Source organism: Danio rerio, chromosome 8, assembly GCF_052040795.2.
Source record: "Danio rerio strain M-AB ecotype USA chromosome 8, GRCz13ab, whole genome shotgun sequence".
In the NCBI taxonomy this organism is placed as follows: Eukaryota; Metazoa; Chordata; class Actinopteri; order Cypriniformes; family Danionidae; genus Danio; species Danio rerio.
Window position 1 is genome coordinate 2,797,544 of NC_141028.1, and position 14,957 is coordinate 2,812,500.

Consider the following 14,957-nt stretch of genomic DNA (forward strand, 5'->3'; position numbering starts at 1 on the left):
TGTGTGTGGTTTCTGTGTGTCTGTTATATGTGTGTGTGGTATATGTGTTTTTGTGTTTTATGTGTATGTGTGGTGTGTGTATGTCTGGTGTGTGCATGTCTTTTTCGTGTGTGTTATTGTGTGAGGGGTGTGTATACATATGTGTGGTATGTATGTGTGTGTTGTGTGTGGTGTGTATGTATGTGCATATGTGTGTGTGTGTGTTTTTGTGTGTAGTATTTGTTTGCATGTAGTAATGTTTGTTATACGTGTGTGGTGTGCGGCTATGTGTTTGCTTGTATATGTAAGTGTGTTTGTGTGTGGTTTCTGTGTGTCTGTTATATATGTGTGTGTGTGTTTTGATAGGGGTATATGTGCATGTGTGTGTATGCATTTTTGCATGGTGTGTGTGTGAGTCTTGAGTATTTGGTATATGTGTGTTTGTTAAATGTGTGTGTGGTGTGTGCATGCCTTTTTGTGTGTGGTGTGTGTTTGTTTGAGGGCTGTGTATGCATGTGTGTGGTGTGTATGTACGTGCATATGTGTGTGTGTGTGTTATTTGTGTGACTGTTACATGTGTGTGGTATATGTGCATGTGTGTGTGTGTGTGTGTCTGTGTGTATACGTGTTTGTGGTACATGTATGTGAATCTTCATCTGAATTATAATGTGGTAATAGTCTGTGACTGACAGTGAGAGTGTGTGTTGTGTCTCTCAGGCTGTGGGAATGCTCTATCTGCATGAGGTTCTGAAGCCCATCATCAACCGCATCTTTGAGGAGAGGAAATATGTGGAGCTGGATCCCTGCAAGATCGACCTGAACCGCTGCAGGTGCAATGATACACACATACACGCACGCATGCACAAAAAGGTTGCTGGTTCGAGTCCCGGCTGGGTCACTTGGCGTTTCTGTGTGGAGTTTGCATGTTCCCCCTGTGTTGGCGTGAGGTTTCCTCCAGGTGCTCTGGTTTCCACCTCAGTCCAAACACATGCACTATAGGGGAATTGATCAACTAAATTGGCTGTAGTGTATGAGTGTGTGTGTGAGAATGAGTGTGTATGGGTGTTTCCCAGTACTGGGTTGCAGCTGGAAGACCATCTGCTGTGTAAAACATCTGCTGCAATAGTTGGCGGGTCATTCCGCTGTGGCGACCCTTGATTAATAAGGACTTAGCCGAAGGAAAATTAATGAACAAATACATGAGCAGTGCTTGAGCATCACTTGTGGTGTTGTCATTCACTAGGCAGGAAAAACACTGGATGTGATGTTTCTACCACTACTAAACCGTATATGTTCTCCCTCTACCCTTAAACCCAACAATTACCGGATACAATCTGTACTTTCACCTTTCAAAATACACAATTCTAACGTTTTCCTGATACAGTATCTCTCCCTTCAGTGATAAATGCAAGATTGACATAGCCACTCTCTTACTTAAAATATTTAAAACTCTATCTCAAATTTTATATTGTGAATTAGTTTTCGACCTACTTTTGGTCAAATTCAGAATTTCAGACAAAACTAGATCACTCCAGGATTCTCAAAAACCACTGTTGTCTTACAGTCTTATTGTGGCAAAGACGCTGGTGCTATGGTTTTGGAAATCAACAGAATCCCCATCATTTGGATCTTGGCTGGAAGAATTAACTAAATTAGCACATTTGGAAAGGATTAGATTTCTTATGGCAAAGAAACAGAAAAAACTTGACAAGATTTGATCTTGAAAGCGTAGGTTAAAAACCAAGATGGTGAAGGTCACACCTACAGTACTTCATAAGCTTTAGTCCCAGGGGTGGGGTGGGTTTTAGGGGTTAGTTATTTTGTGTGTTTGTTTTTTTTAAGTGTATTCTGGGTTTATACGAAATACTTAACTATTTTATTTTATTACCGATATTATTATTTTTTTTCTTTTATTTATTTTTTTTAATCTGTGTGATATTTAATTTATTTCTTTTTTGCAAAAAAAAAAAAAACTTGAGATGTTGTAATATTTGCTGTAATGTTGTGCAATGCAATGAATATCTCAATAAAACCATGAAACAAAATGCACAATTCTGTCTGATTTATGAGCATGTTTACCAGTGGGGACTCAAATTGAGGTCCCTGTGAGTCTGTGCATTCAGATTTAAGTCTCCATTGGGATTTAAAAAAACATGCACATACACACAGAAACACACACACACACACATGCACACAGAGAGATGTTTCCAGGCAACAGCTCTGAACTCCACAAACTTCATCTCTTGCAGTGACGTTTGCCTCTTAGATCTATGTATAGCGTGAGTTCAGCACATCTGAAATGTCTCTGAGCATGAAAAAAACACACCTCCAGAAGTGTCTCATATACTGTACTTGTGTGTGTGTGTGTGTTACGCCCTCGGGGCGAAACAAGTAAAAAATAAGAGGGGGAAGCCAAAAATCACGTTACAAAAGTTTTATTTAAGCCCACTGTGATCAAACATTAAGCAAGAACGCCCCGCCAACTCGCACGCCGCTGGTCTCCGTCCCAACCCTTAGCCGGAAGAATCCGCCTCCCAAACAGTGGCAGGACGCTGATAAAGGAGCGCTCACTTAGACTCAGGTGTTCCCCATCCACCTGATTATGCCCCGCAATGTTACAGCGCATCTGTAGAGGGAGCAAAACAGACACACAGACAGACACGGAAGACAAATGACAGCGCAGCAGGCGTCACACCCTCCCCCATAAACAGGAAACAACGTTTCCATACAATAAACCATAAACATGTACATAATAAAAAGAAAGTGAATACAAACCCATATTTACAAGGGGGCCCTAGACAGGGCGTCGGCCACTACATTCTCAGAGCCTTTTAAGTGCCGAATGTCCAAATGAAAAGGTTGGAGAAACAAGCACCAGCGCATAAGCCGTTGGTTAGGATTTTTAAGCGAGTGCAAAAAGGTAAGAGGATTATGATCGCTATAAATCGTTAAAGGTGAACTATCTCCTCCCACATACACCTCAAAGTGTTGGAGAGCCCAAATTAATGCGAGCGCTTCTTTTTCGATGGTAGAATAATTCCGTTGATAACTATTGAATTTTCGTGAGAAAAAACAAACCGGACGCTCGATGCCCACATCATCCTCTTGAACCAACACTGCACCCGCTCCCTCTTTACTGGCATCCACCATAATCTTAAATGGTTCTCCTAGCCGGGGAGCCATCAGGACTGGTGCTGACGTAAGCAACGCCTTCACTGCATCAAACGCAGTTTGACAAGACTCGGACCACACAAATAAAGCTTTGGACTTAAGCAGATCAGTTAAAGGGGCAACCACTGTGGAAAAGTTTCTACAAAAACAGCGGTAAAACCCTACAAGTCCCAAAAAGCGCATTAATTCTTTCTTAGTGACAGGCACCGGATATTCATCTATCGCCTGCACCTTCGCCCTCACTGGACGCACCTGTCCTTGTCCCACTACCTTGCCCAGGTACGTCACCGTCGCCCCTGCAAATTCGCATTTAGCGAGATTGATGGTAAGGTTGGCCTGCGAGAGGCGATCGAGAAGGCGGCGCAAACGACAAAGATGCTCCGGCCAGCTATCACTCACAACAATCGTATCGTCCAAATAAACGGTAACCCCTTCTAATCCCGCGACTATTTTGTTCATTAATCTCTGAAACGTTGCGGGCGCGTTTCGCAGCCCGAAGCTCATAACCCGGTAGGAGAATAACCCATCAGGTGTTATAAACGACGATAATTCCCTCGCACGCTCACTTAAGTAGACCTGCCAATAGCCCTTAAGTAAATCCAATTTAGTCACAAATTTTGCAGCACCGACCTGATCAATACAATCCTCCATCCTCGGTAGAGGAAAGGAGTCTGGTTTTGTTACTGAATTTAATTTTCTATAGTCCGTACAAAAGCGGAAACTATCGTCGGACTTCCGAACTAAAAGACACGGAGATGACCAGCAAGAGGAAGAGGGTTCAGCCAGTTTATTGTCGAGCAAATACTGAACTTCTGCTCTCAATACATCACGTTTATTCAGGGGAACACGATAAAAGCGCTGGCGGATAGGCGTGGCTTCCCCCACATCTATATCATGCGTCAAAACACTCGTCTGTGTCGGTACATCGGAAAATAACTGTGGAAACTCCGATAACAACTGACAGCATCAGCCACGGGAGGCCCTCCTCCCAATCTCTGTCCATCTCAACGCAATAAGCCCGGAGCAAGGATTTTAAGGTGGAATGGAAGCGCTCTAGCGCACCTTGACTTTGCGCATGATACGCAGTGGACAAATTGTGCTTAATCCCCAAATGACGAAGTACTTCGGCAAACAAGTTTGAAGTAAAATTACTTCCCTGATCGGACTGAATAACTTTAGGTAAGCCAAAAATAGAAATAAACTGAGTGAGAGCTTTAACAATAGCCTTAGTGTTAATAGAACGCAAAGGAAACGCGGCCGGATAACGAGTGACCTGGCACATCACTGTTAGCAGATATTCACTCCCCGCTTTCGAGCGAGGGAGTGGCCCAACACAGTCAATGATGAGATGCTCGAAAGGTTGGCATACGGCAGAAATGGGCTGCAGAGGCGCCGGTTTTAACGGCTGATTAGGCTTACCAGTCAACTGGCATGTATGACAGGTTTTAACATAACTGGCGACATCTTTTTTGATTCGTGGCCAGTAAAAATAACGAAGAATTCTGTCATACGTCTTTTTAATGCCAGCATGACCGGCAAGACCATCATGGGCAGTTTTTAAAACTACCGGCCGCCATTTAACGGGCACCACCACCTGGACAAAAGGATCCCCCACACAAAAACCAGCATGTGGAGACCATTTTCTCAATAATACCCCATCTCTGATGAAATAACCCTGTGCCCGGTTCCGAATATCAACATCATCATAAACTTGCTCATACTGAGCTTTTAAAGTTACATCGCTCTGCTGTTCCTTCGAGAGCTCTTCCCTAGAAACGGCCAGTGGGTAATCAGTTAACGGAAAAAAATGTTCAGTACTTACAGGTTTTACTTCAGATTGCGCCCGGCTAGCAGATCGAGTCACTGCACAAGCAACAAACACATCAGGATTTTGCGGAGCACTCTCATCCAGACAGTCACAATAGGGAGGCGGGTTAGAAACTATCAAAGGTGGCGTTTCCCTAACCCAAACGCGTCCGCCCGCCAGATTATTGCCAAGAATAAGTGACACGCCTTCAACGGGCAGAACAGGTCGCACGCCAAGCTCTACATCGCCCTGCACTAAGTCACAATTCAGAGTCACTTTATGTAAGGGTACAGATAATGTATTTAATCCAATGCCACGAATTAACAACGATTTACCAGTGTCAGACTCCAGTGAAAACGGCAATATAGATTCCAAAATAAAGGAAGCCGATGATCCTGTATCTCGGAGAATTTTTACTGCTATCCTATTACCACTTTTAAGTGACACAAAACCATCCGAAATAAACGGATTAAAAATATCCTGGCGGTCTAACACGCTTGATGTATTCGCCGGTGTTTCAGCTGACAGAGCGGACAGCGGTACAGGACCCACAAGCGCAGCGGGCTTTACAAAACCGGCGGATTTAGTTAGCTGTGCTTTGGCACTTTTTGATTTAAGAACGGGACAATTTGATTTCCAATGCCCTTCTTCTAAGCAGTAGTTACAAGTCAAATCGTGTCTATTTGATGGACTTTTAGGACGCCTTGCCTGGTTCAAATAAACGGATGGAGAACTTAAGCAGGGAGAAAGGCGATCACTTCTGAACCCGTCTGCACGAGTTTTATGAATGAGTTCCCACTCATCGGCCAGCACTGCTGCCTGGGACGCGGTCTTAACATTACGCTCGGCAATGTAAGTGACAACAATATCTGGAAGCGTATTTTTAAATTGCTCCAATAAAACCAAATTTATCAGATCATCCAAGGTGGTCACTTCTGCCGACATACGCCAACGATTAAATCGCAAAGTTAGATCTCTCACAAATTCCACATGCGTTTGATTGGATTCACGCCCCAAAGAACGAAACTGCTGGCGATAACTTTCCGGCACACGCTCATAAATCTTTAAAACAGATGACTTCACATTTTCGTAAATTTGACTCTCCTCAACTGATAAAGCAGAATACGCTTGCTGGGCCTTTCCCGTCAAAACGCACTGAAGGAGTAAGGTGCGCTCAATGTCACTCCACTTATAAGCTACAGCAATCCTCTCAAATAACAGAAAAAAAGTTTCCACATCAGACTCATTAAACGGCGGAACCAAGCGCAAATTATTAACAATATCCAATTTAGGAGAGGAGGCTACAACACTTTCAGCAGGGAACTTACCCTCTTTTAGAAGATCAAGTCGTTTCTGCTCGACCTGCACGCGCTGCTGCTCCAATCGACTCTCCTCAATCTTATGTTCTATTTTAGCTTTCTCACAATCTAAACGCCGCTTTTCACACTCAGTGTCGCGCTGCAACATCAACAACTCCTTCTGCTGCTCGAATGAAAGTGCACCAAACCCAGGTTGTATCGGAGCCGGTGCTTCCACCAGCACATTCAGATCAAACAGCGACGCTTTTAAAATCTGCTTTATCCCCTCCTTCGTTCTCTTCTGAAGTGCGGAGAGCTCAATTTCGTAATGAGTTGCTAATTCTAATAATTGATCCTTCGTCATTAAGTCTAATAAGTCCTCCGACGGAGTTTGAACAAACGTTTCCACAACACTCGCCATAGGAAAAAAAAATCCAATTAACTCCAATCCAATAATAATAATAATAATAATATCACCGTTATTGCAACCAATCACACAGAAATAAAACCTCCCCGACTCTTCACTAATGTAGACCCTAATCTTCAACTGGCCCAAGACCGGGAATTTATGCACTATATACCGCAAGTTTGGGAGAACCACCAATGTACAAGTAATTCCCCAAACCTCGGCCGTGCTCCCGAGACAAATGCTACCAAGCCCCGAGCCAGCCAAAAACAACAAACTAAAATAAAAAAAATAACGTATCCGAAGACACGTTCTTCACCTACCCGGGGACAGTTTATTTCTGCACAATTTGGCTAGGTTTCTTTTGACGGATTAGACTATGATTAGAACTTAATCAAATATTACACTTGGGCAGGACGGAGACCACAAATTGCCTGCCAACTACTACATTCCCCCTCCTAACAAAATAAGCTAATAATCAAAGCAAAACATAATAAAATAAAACACTTACCAAACGAAAATCTAACCAAAACAAACCGATCGACGCAAAAAATAGTCTTCACAAGGACGAGCCCCCAATTGTTACGCCCTCGGGGCGAAACAAGTAAAAAATAAGAGGGGGAAGCCAAAAATCACGTTACAAAAGTTTTATTTAAGCCCACTGTGATCAAACATTAAGCAAGAACGCCCCGCCAACTCGCACGCCGCTGGTCTCCGTCCCAACCCTTAGCCGGAAGAATCCGCCTCCCAAACAGTGGCAGGACGCTGATAAAGGAGCGCTCACTTAGACTCAGGTGTTCCCCATCCACCTGATTATGCCCCGCAATGTTACAGCGCATCTGTAGAGGGAGCAAAACAGACACACAGACAGACACGGAAGACAAATGACAGCGCAGCAGGCGTCACAGTGTGTGTGTGTGTGTGTGTGTGTGTGTGTGTATAGGGGCTGTCACCATTAGGAAATATGGCTGACGATTAATTGACTCACACATAAATGCAGTAATGTGATTAATTGTCTGTTCAGATGGTTATTGTCTGTGTGTGTACTGCAAACTTTGTGACACCATTTGTGTTTGACTCATCATTGCAGAAAGGCTTGAATAAACTCCACCACAAATACATTAAATAAACTTACTGTGGCATTCATTCATTCGCCACAGCGGAATGAACCGCCAACTTATCCAGCATATGTTTTGCCCATCGCATGCCCTTGCAGCCGCAACCCATCACTGGGAAACACCCAAACACTCTCATTCACACACATACACTCTTACACTTAGCTTATCCAATTCACCTGTACCACATGTCTCTGGACTTGTGGGGGAAACCGGAACACCCAGAGAAAACCCACGCAAACTTCAATTTTCTCAACGACATGCACAGATTATTATTCACCAAACAACTAGCAATGTGAGCTAACAAAGTCCCTCTGATTTCATGTGTACTTACTTTAATAATCGTAAAAGGCCACCTGTACCTGTATGTGCCTGCAGGCGTATCTCCTTTAAAGGCTCGGCGTCGGAGGCGGAGGTGCGGGAAAGCAGCGTTTCTGTCCTGCAGGCGTATCTGAGCAGCATCATGGAGGCCATCGTGAGCTCCGTATCCCAGTGTCCTCCTGTGATGAGGGTCGTCTTCAAACAACTGCATAAACGAGTGGAGGAGCAGTTTCCAGAGCCGGAGAATGAGGTCAGGACACTAAACTACGAGGAGGTACACAAATTAGGCACTTGTGTATATGCACAGCGAGTGTTTTTAGGCAATGATAAACGTTAATGTGACTATTTCATCAAGTTTCTTTTACAGCATCGATGTTGTAATTAAAATACATTCAGTTAAACAGACTTAAGCGTTCATTTATGCTGAGTTTAGACTGCATGACTTTCAAAGTAGTCAGATGTTTTCACACTGCATGACTATCAAATCAAATCACTTTTATTGTCACATCATCATTGTCACATATCTAGGGTAGTGTTCCGTCACTGCTGTGTTTCAAGTGGTGCACACTGCAGAGCCACTTGGGAAGAGCTGAACTCTAGCAGGGGGGACCTTGAGCTCTAGGTCCTCCTTCCTTGTACTTCTTCCATACCTGTCAACATTGTGATGTGAAAATAAGGGATATGCCCACCATAATAAGGGATTTCCCCAACACCACCCCCCCCCCCCCTAAAAAAATCCCAAAATTACTAAATATGTTCACTTGGAGCTGTTTCATTGTAAATAAACAGTTAAATGGTCAGTAATATGTTTTATTAATATTATTATTAACAAAAGAAAAAATAAATACATGCATTAGCAGCAAATACATTAGCAAACTTCAGCTTATTAAAATTAATAGTTATTATAATGAAATAGAATCAAGCTATCAATCTCATTAGCCGTTTCTCCACTGTATAACTTATAGGGCTCTATTTTGATGGTCCATGTGCAGGGCGCAAACGCTTTCAGGGCGTGTCAGGAACCGTTTTTGCTAATTTAAGGACGGGAAATCTGCCTTGCGCCGTGGCGCATGGTCTAAAAGGGTTGAGCTTATTCTCTTAATGAGTTATAGGTGTGTTTTGAGAATAAACCAATCAGAGTCTCATCTCCCATTCCCTTTAAGAGCCAGCTGCGTCGCGCCAGGAGCGCATTCGCTATTTACAGGACGCAAAGTAAGTCTAAGTGGAAAAAATTATCATTTCACTAGCAAACAGTTCACAGTTTTTCTTAACAGAAGACAGTTAAACAGAGCATCTACTGCGTGAGAATGAGAGATAATGGATCACTTTCACTCTTGGATAGGGAAACCTTTATGCACAGACATCAATTAGTCTATAAATAAATACTTGTGTTTGTTAAGTGCAAAGATTTGTTTCAAAACTATTTCTAAATTCAGTTCTAATTTCCAGCAAACGAATAAATGAACAATAATAAGGAAGTGTGCTCAAAAACCTGAGTTATATCCTAAAACACATGCTGTGCCCCATATGGTCTAAAACCTGACAGGTGGGCAAATCTAAGCTTGTTTTTAATAAAACAGATATAAATATGGATATAATAAATAATACTGCTAATAATAATAACATTATACAAAAGCAAATTGTTATGAATGAACTGAAAAAGCCTCCCGAGATGAAGAAGACAAAAAAGCAGTGATTTTTTATATTTATGTAGGCTAGAAAATAATATGTTTTGTAATATTTTAATCCTTTATATTTATATCCTATATCTATTCTTATTATATCCTATATATATATATCCTTAATATTTAAATGTTTTCATATGTAAAGATATTTGCCTGTTGCTCTCTGGTGTGTATTAAGCAGTGTGTAAGCGAGGCGCAACTCTGCGCTGGAGTTTAGACCGGGTTAGTTTTGGTCTAATGAAAAATCTATTATAGTTTCTCAAAATAGCAACGCGCCAGCGGTCCGCCTCAGAACGCCTTGCTTTTAAGACCAGAACGCCTATGGGCGCACATATGAGCGCTAATGCATTTGCTATTTAGACAGCGTAGCGCACCGCCTCAAAATGACTCTTGCGCCAAGCTGAAACTACCAAAAGACTATTGCGCTGCGCCTTGCGCCACACTGCGCCGGGTGTATGATAGGGCCCTAACATTCTGATTAAAGAGCAACGAATGAATCTCTCATTTATTAAGATTTTTTTAATTACGTTAAATAACAGAGGTGTCACTTTAAAAATGCAGACGTGATAATAAAAGCATTCGACTGCTTTCCTAACTTTTTATGCTCATTTAAGACGAAATTAGTTGTGTTTGAGAAAAAACAACAACAAGATCGACATCCTTATATGTTATTATTATTAATTATGTGTGTATGTCTGTTTAAACACGCACCCAAAAGCCAGACTTTCTCTCCGCTTCAAATCGCGTGTACAGAATCTGTTTGGGAAACAGCATCTGTTTATCACTATGGAGCGCGTCAGCTGACAGTCACGCACCGCTATATGACTGTTTTGAGGATTGTATAGGATGGGCGACGGCACCTGTAATCAAAAGGAAATGGAATCGCGATGTTTTTAGTATTTATTTATAAGTGTTTTCATTTCTAAACAAAGCGAAAGCACAGAAGACTCACGTTTTAGAGCAAAGGGGCAACCCCTGGTGGTTCGGCCGTATGGGTTGCGTATAGGGAGGCTCAACTGTTCAGAGAAAGACTGAAAATAAGGGAGAAATACAGGAAAATACCTTTACGGGATGATAGCAGGATAGAACAGTAAAATACGGGAGAATCCTGGGAAAAACGTGAGGGTTGACAGGTATGTTCTTCTACTAATGATGTCATTGGGGGTTGGGGTTAGGTGTACGCATTAAAACAGCTTATAGCAGGAGGAGCTCAAGCTCCCCCTCGCTGGAGCTCAAGTGGCTCTGCAGCTAGCAGTGTCTCCTGTGTTTACACTGTAGGATGGATCAGCGACAGAGGGTTTCATGCTGTGTTCACACCAGACGCGGTACACACAGATAAATCGCGCTATTCGAGCCTAAATAGACACGTGAACGTTTTGAGTTTACTCGCTTCATTTGCACATCAAAATCTGCTTCATTCGCACGTCAAATCAACTTCACAATAGACGCAGAATCCCGTCATGGGCAGGGCTTCTGTCTGGCTTGTAGGGATGGTATACAGTTTAACCCAAAGAATGACCAGTCTAACATTTACATTTAGTCATTTAGCAGACGCTCTTATCTAAAGCGACTTACAAATGAGGACAAGGAAGCAATTTACACAACTATAAAAGCAACAATGAATAAGTGCTGTAGGCAAGTTTCAGGTGTGTAAAGTGTAAGAAGCAAAACATTATAATAATTCATTTTCTTTGTAAATGGCGCCTTTCTAGACACCCAAGGTCGCCTTACAATAAGCATCAGCAGACATGCTAAACAAATGAAACATTACTAAAAACAATCATTGACCAAACAAGTTAAAACGCAAAAGCGAATATAAAAGAACATAATAAAACATGATTAAAAAAAAAATTGTTAAGTAAAAGCCTGCTTAAAAAGATGGGTCTTTAGACGTGATTTAAAATTGTGAAGACTGTCACTGCTCCTAAGATCTACTGGAAGTGAGTTCCATAGCCGAGGAGCCATAGAGCTAAAAGATCTGTCTCCCATTGTGCTCAATTGAGTGCGAGGTGGTGCCAGGGTGAAGTTGTTGGCTAATAATAGTTTTTTTTTTTTTTGAGTACAGTTAGTGGTGGTGCAGATTAGGAAGTGAAGTGTAGACTAAGTAGTTGAGTTTTTAGTGGTTTCTTGAAGACAGCGAGTGACTCTGCTGTTCTGATGCAGTTAGGGAGTTCATTCCACCAACTGGGCAGATTAAACGCGAGAGTTCGGGAAAGTGATTTCTTCCCTCTTTGGGATGGAACCACGAGGCGACGTTCATTCACAGAACGCAAGTTTCTGGAGGGCACATAAATCTGCAGAAGTGAGAGCAGATAAGAAGGAGCAAAGCCAGAAGTCGCTTTGTGAGCAAACATCAGAGCTTTAAATTTAATGCAAGCAGCAACTGGCAGCCAGTGCAAACGGATGAGCAGCGGAGTGACATGTGCTCGTTTAGGTTCATTAAAGACCACTCGTGCTGCTGCGTTCTGAAGCAGCTGAAGAGATTTGATAGAGTTAGCTGGTAGCCCGGCTAGCAGAGAGTTGCAATAATCCAGTCTGGAGAGAACAAAAGCTTGAACAAGGAGTTGAGCTGCATGTTCAGATAGGAAGGGTCGGATCTTTCTGATGTTATAGAGTGCGAATCTGCACGATCGAGCAGTTCTAGAAATGTGCTGAAGAGGTTTGATAGAGTTAGCTTGAAGCCCAGCTAGTAGAGAGTTGCAATAGTCCAGACCTCTGACCTAGTTTGGTGGTTTCTGAAAATAGTTATAAAGAGACAGGCAAATGCACTGAACATTCCTATATTAAGCAATGTATTAACTTATTCATTAATTAAAATCAATTCAAAGTTAAATACTCATTCAAGCTGATCACAGAGAGCTGGAACATATGTTTTAATCCCGGTGTATTTGCAAAAAATGTTCTGTGGCCTCGTGTATAAATGTTATTAGGGAGACATGGCACATGTCAGTCAATTCGGTGGGTGGGGAAACTGCACTCCTATGTCACGTTGTGGTGGGCCTCAAAATCACTAGGATCTGGGTCCTGTTTTAACATCAGGAAAATTTAAAAAGAGACTTTTTGTGTCTATGACTTCAATATACTCCAATATTCAGTTCTGTCCAAACAGCTTACAAAAGTTGATTCTCATCATAGTTGCCCTTTAAGTACAGTAACAACACTCGGTTACTGTCCCCCATTGGATCAGGACTGATACTGATGATGATAATGAGTGTTTTTCTCATTTACATTGTCATTTAACAGATGCGTTTGTTTAAAGCGACTTACAGTTGGAGGCATTCAGTGATTCAACAAGAAAAGGCAACACACACAAGTGCTGATTACACAAAGCAACCGTTTGTGCTCAGATAATTTAGTGTTAGAGTAATAGTGTTTCTACAGGTGGTTTGTCAAACCCACTCACCTCCGCGTTTCTCTCTCCTGCAGGATGCGAAGTATTTGGCCATCAGTGGTTTCTTCTTCCTGCGTCTGTTTGCTCCTGCGATTCTCACACCCAAACTCTTCCAGCTGAGGGATCATCATGCAGACACACGCACCAGCCGGACACTCCTGCTGCTCGCTAAGGTACAGCACAGCATTACTGTAGTAAAACACTCAAAACATTCATTTTCCTTCAGCTTAGTCCCTTATTTATCAAGGGTTGCTACAGCAGAATGAACCGCCAACTATTCTAGCATATGTTTGACGCAGCAGATGCCCTTCCAGCTGCAGTGCAGTACTGGGAAACACCCATACACACTCATTCACGCACACATGCACTCATACACTACGGTCAATTTAGTTCATCAATTCCCCTATAGCGCATGTGTTTGGACTGTGCAGGGCAACCAGAGCACCCGGAGAAAACCCACTAAAAACATGTTCATCCATTAAATGCATGCTTTAAATTACTGATTTATGCATCATTCAGGAGAAAGTGAAATATATAAACATATAAAGTGGCAGGTATGAGTTTTGAACAAGTCATGTCTTAATAATAATATTACTAAAGCAACTGTTGACATATATATAAATATGTGATGACAGTAAATAATTTGGTCCCACTTTATATCAAGTGTCCTTAACTAATATGTACTTACACAGGAACTAATAGTTTGTTACAATGTACTAATTGTGTAAATACATGTATTTATTGTGTACCTATGCCTGATTAAATACATGTAAGTAATTACATCTGTAATTAACTTCTGTAATTACATTTGTAAATACACTGTTGACCATCCCTTACACCTTAACCCACCCTTAAACCTACCCATGCCACCAAACCTGTCTATAACCCAACCTCTATCCCAACTCAAAATCACCACAAGTGTTCTCAAATACATTATAAACACAGTAAGTACATTGTATTTATTTTTTGATGTAAGTACATAGTAGTTATGGACACTTAATATAAAGTGGGACCAATAATTTTCTTCAAGACACTCTTATATAGAATTTTACTCTTGTAAAGAATTCTTCTATACAGCTTAAAGTGACATTTAAAGGCTTCACTAGGTTAATTAGGGTAACTAGGCAGGTTAGGGTAATTAGGCAGGTTATTGTATAATGATGGTTTGTTCTGTAGACTATCAAAAAAAATTAGCTTAAAGGGGCTGACAATTTTGTCCCAAAAAATGTTTTTAAAAAAAATTAATAACTACTTTTATTCTAGCCGAAATAAAACAAATAAAACTTTCCCCAAAAGAAAAAAATATTATCAGACATACTGTGAAAATTTCATTGCTCTGTTAAACATCATTTGGGAAATATTTAAAAAAGAAAATAAACAAAAAACAAATAATAAAAATGAATAAATGAAAGTAGAAATCACTCAAAATGTTGACAAAACAGTCATAAAAATATGAATATGCTGTAAAATAAAATAAAAATCCAACATTAATGCACACCAAAGCATAAAACTGAATGTAAAAATGTATACATTATGGAGTACAATAACATTATTTTTCAAACATAAATGCATGCAAAATCAAACAATTAAATGTAAAATAAAATATAGTACAAAAAAATAAAGTACAAAAAAACTATTTTCAAACTGAAACTGCGTCCACAATACCATAAAATTAAATGCAAAGCATAAAAAAGGTCAAATAAACATTATGCAGTACAATAACTATATATATACAGTTGAAGTCAGAATTATTAGCCCCCCTGAATTATTAGCACGCGTTTATT

The 14,957-nt window shown here is 41.1% G+C and overlaps 1 protein-coding gene across 1 annotated transcript in view; it reads left to right on the forward strand.

Moving 5' to 3' along the window:
• The window catches only part of rasal1a (RAS protein activator like 1a (GAP1 like)), a gene marked incomplete in the record, with an annotated part of 86,902 nt that overhangs the window by 44,312 nt on the left and 27,633 nt on the right, over positions 1–14,957 (forward strand). Inside the window, 3 exon segments of the mRNA NM_001443113.1 lie at positions 697–809; positions 8,155–8,347; positions 13,209–13,346. Of these exon segments, the coding sequence (NP_001430042.1) occupies positions 697–809; positions 8,155–8,347; positions 13,209–13,346 (444 nt within the window).